Genomic DNA, 5108 nt, shown 5'->3' on the forward strand with positions numbered 1-5108 from the left:
AGGGGGCAGGGTTTCTGTTGAGGCAGGTGATTAGCTGTGGGAGGAGCTTATCAGAGCTTGCAGGGCAGCAGTTTGAGCCATCTTTTAGATTTAGGGGAGCTAGTCTCAAACGTTTGTTGGGGGAGACCTAGGTTTTTTTGGGGGGAAGTTATTTGTCCTGTCTTCATGCTTTTTATGATGGAGGACCGCTGTAGCCACCCCCAACGACACGTTCTCAAGATGGAGGGGGAGGGAATAGCTGCAGTCACCTGCGGTTCCTGCGCAATGTTTGCCATCTTGCCAAAGGTTGCAGGCAGCTTTACCTGCAGCAATTGCATGCTGATTGCCCTCTTAGAAGACAAAGTCCAGCAACTGGAGGAACGTGTAGCTACGCTCCAAAGAATTAGAGAGCTGGAGCTCTTCTTGGAAGCAACAGAGCACACCGTCTCCACCAAGGAGGAGACAGGGGACTCCCCTGAGAAGGAGGCTAGTTCACCAACACAGGAGCCAGATATATGGAGAAACGTGACTCAAAGAAGTAGGAGGCCCAGGGTTCGCTCTGATTGTTTAGAAATACACAATCGCTTTGAGGTCCTCTCCCCTAGCATGGAAGACGAAGAGCAGACTCCATTTGAGGATCTCTCCCTCATTACAGTCGATCAGGTATATGAAGACGAGCAGCAAAGTCAGTCCTCAGGGAATGTGCAGGCGACCTTGGAACGGACAGCTCACGGAAGAACCCCGACCAAACCTAAGAGGAGGCGTGTAGTGGTGATAGGGGATTCCCTACTGAGGAGAACAGAAGCAGTGATCTGTGGGCCTGACAAGATGTCTCGGGAAGTGTGCTGTCTCCCCGGGGCTAAGATCCAAGATGTAACTGAACGACTGCAAGGAATCATAAAACCCACTGACAAATACCCCTTCCTCTTGGTTCATGTGGGAACCAATGACACTGCAAGCAATAGCCTCCAGAAGATCAAAAGAGACTACGAGGCTCTGGGCAGGAAATTGAAGCAATTAAATGCACAAATTGTCATCTCCTCTGTCCTCCCAGTTGAACGACATGGCCCAGGGAGAGAGGGAAAAATAGTGGAAGTGAACAGCTGGCTTCGCAAATGGTGTAAACAGGAACGGTTTGGATTCTTAGATCACGGACTGCAGTTTCTTGAAGATGGACTTCTGGCAAGTGATGGGCTGCACCTCACAACGGTTGGGAGAAATGTTTTTGCCAAAAATCTCAGAAACCTCATCAGGAGGGCTTTAAACTGACTAATGTGGGGGAGGGAGACAGTGCTCCTGAAGGTAGGAGTCTATCAATTGATGAAGATGATCATCCAAATGTCATAGACCAAATGGAGCAAACAGCACGCAGACCTAGAGGTGGGAGGAAAAAATCCTTAAATAAGAGACACGGGGGAATGATTAATGGACTTCAATGTCTGTACACTAATGCGCAAAGCATGGGAAATAAACAAGATGAGCTTGAGCTCTTGGTACAGCAAACTAAATATGATATAATAGGCATCACTGAAACCTGGTGGGATAAGTCCCACGATTGGAATGTAATAATGGGGGGATACAATCTATTTCAGAGAAACAGACCAGACAAGAAAGGAGGAGGAGTGGCGTTATATGTCAGGGATGTGTATACCTGTGAAGAGATCCAAGATTTAGAACCTCAAAGCCAAAGTGAGAGCATTTGGGTCAAAATTAAGGGAGAGAAGAATAACAGTGACCTCATTGTGGGAGTTTACTATAGATCCCCAAGCCAAACGGAGGACATAGATGATGCCTTCCTGGAACAGATGGCCAAGCATGCAAAAGGAAGGGAGATAGTAGTAATGGGGGACTTCAATTACCCGGATATTTGTTGGATGTCAAACTCAGCCAAGAGCATAAGGTCAAACAGATTCCTCACTGGCCTTGCAGACAACTTCATTGTCCAGAAAGTGGGAGAAGCAACAAGAGGAACAGCCATTTTAGATCTGGTCCTAACCAATGTTGATGACCTGGTTAGTGGGGTAGAAGTGGAAGGATCATTAGGCGCGAGTGATCATGCTCTTCTGAAGTTTACTATACAGCGGAAAGGAGCAGCCAAGCATACTAGGACTCAGTTTCTTGACTTTAAGAAAGCCGACTTCATAAAACTCAGGGAAGTGCTGGGTGAGGTCCCATGGACAGTAATACTAAAAGGAAAGGGAGTTCATGATGACTGGGAGTTTGTTAAGAGGGAGATAGTAAAAGCACAACGTCAGGCAATACCAATGAGACGGAAACATGGAAGGTGCCTAAAGAAGCCAGGGTGGCTATCTAAAGAACTTTTAACTGAGTTAAGATTAAAAAAGGATGTGTACAAAAAATGGAAAAGGGGGGAAACCACCAAAGAGGAATTCAAACAAATAGCCAGCACGTGTAGACACAAAGTCAGAAAAGCTAAAGCACAGAATGAACTCAGGCTTGCTAGAGAGGTTAAAAGCAACAAAAAAGGCTTTTATGGGTATGTTCGTAGCAAAAGGAAGAACAAAGAAACAGAGGGATCACTCAGAGGAGAAGATGGTGAAATGCAAACAGGGGACACAGAAAGGGCTGAACTCCTCAATGCCTTCTTTGCCTCAGTCTTCTCCGATAAAGAAAACAATGCCCGACCTGAAGAATTTGGAGCAAATGATTCAGCAAAGGAAACAGCCCAGAATAACTAAGGAGATAGTACAAGAATACTTGGCTAGTTTAGATGTATTCAAGTCTCCAGGGCCAGATGAACTGCATCCAAGAGTATTAAAAGAACTGGCAGATGTGATCTCAGAACCACTGGCAGTCATCTTTGAGAATTCCTGGAGAACAGGCGAAGTCCCGGCAGACTGGAGGAGGGCAAATGTTGTCCCTATTTTCAAAAAGGGGAAAAGAGAGGACCCAAATAATTACCGCCCAGTCAGTCTGACATCAATACCAGGGAAGATTCTGGAGCAGATCATTAGGCAAACAGTCTGTGAGCACCTAGAATGGAATGCTGTGATCACCAATAGTCAGCATGGATTTCTGAAAAATAGGTCATGTCAGACTAACCTGATCTCATTTTTTGACAGAATTACAAGCCTGGTAGATGAAGGGAACGCAGTGGATGTAGCCTACCTTGATTTCAGCAAGGCATTTGACAAGGTGCCCCATGATATTCTTGTAAAGAATCATAGAATCATAGAAGCTGGTAAAATGCGGTCTTGACAATGCTACCACTCAGTGGATTTGTAACTGGCTGACTGACCGAACCCAAAGGGTGCTCATCAATGGTTCCTCTTCATCCTGGAGAAGAGTGACTAGTGGGGTGCCCCAGGGTTCTGTCTTGGGCCCGGTCTTATTCAACATCTGTATCAATGACTTGGATGATGGACTCAAGGGCATCCTGATCAAATTTGCAGATGACACCAAACTGGGAGGGGTGGCTAACACCCCAGAGGACAGGATCACACTTCAAAACGACCTTGACAGATTAGAGAACTGGGCCAAAACAAACAAGATGAATTTTAACAGGGAGAAATGTAAAGTATTGCACTTGGGCAAAAAAAATGAGAGGCACAAATACAAGATGGGTGACACCTGGCTTGAGAGCAGTACATGTGAAAAGGATCTAGGAGTCTTGGTTGACCACAAACTTGACGTGAGCCAACAGTGTGACGCGGCAGCTAAAAAAGCCAATGCAATTCTGGACCTCATCAATAGGAGTATAGCATCTAGATCAAGGGAAGTAATAGTGCCACTGTATTGTGCTCTGGTCAGACCTCACCTGGAGTACTGTGTCCAGTTCTGGGCACCACAGTTCAAGAAGGACACTGACAAACTGGAACGTGTCCAGAGGAGGGCAACCAAAATGGTCAAAGGCCTGGAAACGATGCCTTATGAGGAACGGCTAAGGGAGCTGGGCATGTTTAGCCTGGAGAAGAGAAGGTTAAGGGGTGATATGATAGCCATGTTCAAATATATAAAAGGATGTCACATAGAGGAGGGAGAAAGGTTGTTTTCTGCTGCTCCAGAGAAGCGGACACGGAGCAATGGATCCAAACTACAAGAAAGAAGATTCCACCTAAACATTAGGAAGAACTTCCTGCCAGTAAGAGCTGTTTGACAGTGGAATTTGCTGCCAAGGAGTGTGGTGGAGTCTCCTTCTTTGGAGGTCTTTAAGCAGAGGCTTGACAACCATATGTCAGGAGTGCTCTGATGGTGTTTCCTGCTTGGCAGGGGGTTGGACTCGATGGCCCTTGTGGTCTCTTCCAACTCTAGGATTCTATGATAGCAGAGAGCCACTTTAGGAGGGGGGGGGGTCCTACTGCAAGAGGCCCCACTGCCCCCACAAAACAGGAAAGGGTTGCCAAGGGAAAACCAGAAGGAAAAATCGGGGGAGGAAAGGAGGTGGGGGAAGAATGTGCGCCAGAGAGAAACTGCGACTCATTTGCATCAAATGAGTATTTCTTGTGACTTGCAAATTCATCCAGTGTTAGCAAGAGCTAATGGAAAGTGTCAGGGAGTTAGCAGTGCCTTTTACCAGCTTTGTCTGGTTCGCTAGCTGCAGTAGGGCCATTCCTGGACGACGGATTGCCCCATTCCCTACTCCCTATAGGTCTTCAGCCCCTCTTATTTCTAGCTGAGTCCCCGTCATTCAATAGGAACACAGTTGGCCATGAATTCCACAGGGTGAGACCTTGGGAGAGGCAGTCAGTCAGCCTGGCCTCCCTCACAGGGCTGTTGTGAGGATGAAAACAGGGAAAGATCAGGGAGGTGGGTGACAGTTTCTGCCTCTCAGCCTGGCCTCCCTCACAGGGCTGTTGTGAGGGGGAAGCAGCATGCAATGAACAGGAGAGGGAAGAAAGGCTCTTTGCGGCTCCGTCCCTTGGCCGTTTTCATGCCAACCAAGGATGCCACCTCCCCAGGGTGAGCTTCTCCAGATGGGGCTTGGTGCTGCTGGAGCTGCAGGGCCTTCTCCTCCTCCATCCTCTTCCTCTTCCCTCCTGCATTAGCCCCTGACCACCTGCGCCTGCACACCTGCACACGCAGCCAAAGGGGGGGAACAGCACCAGGTGAATGTCTTTTGCCTCTTCTCGCAACCCATAGCTCAGAATCTGCACCCTGGTTGCTTTTGG

The 5108-nt window shown here is 47.7% G+C and overlaps 1 protein-coding gene across 1 annotated transcript; it reads left to right on the forward strand.

Moving 5' to 3' along the window:
* The first annotated feature begins 291 nt into the window (after positions 1-291).
* LOC308457915 (uncharacterized protein) lies at positions 292-2922 on the forward strand. The gene is made up of 2 exons (XM_080972132.1): positions 292-1281; positions 2837-2922. The coding sequence occupies exon 1, from the start codon at positions 316-318 to the stop codon at positions 1246-1248; it is 933 nt and encodes a 310-aa protein (XP_080828258.1). The 5' UTR covers positions 292-315; the 3' UTR covers positions 1249-1281; positions 2837-2922.
* Positions 2923-5108: the final 2186 nt, after the last annotated feature.

This window comes from Podarcis pityusensis, assembly GCF_964106645.2.
Source record: "Podarcis pityusensis genome assembly, chromosome: 11".
In the NCBI taxonomy this organism is placed as follows: Eukaryota; Metazoa; Chordata; class Lepidosauria; order Squamata; family Lacertidae; genus Podarcis; species Podarcis pityusensis.

Excerpts from the sequence above, each read along its gene's own strand:
- LOC308457915 (XM_080972132.1), top strand. The coding sequence starts at position 316 with ATGCTGATTGCCCTCTTAGAAGACAAAGTCCAGCAACTGGAGGAACGT.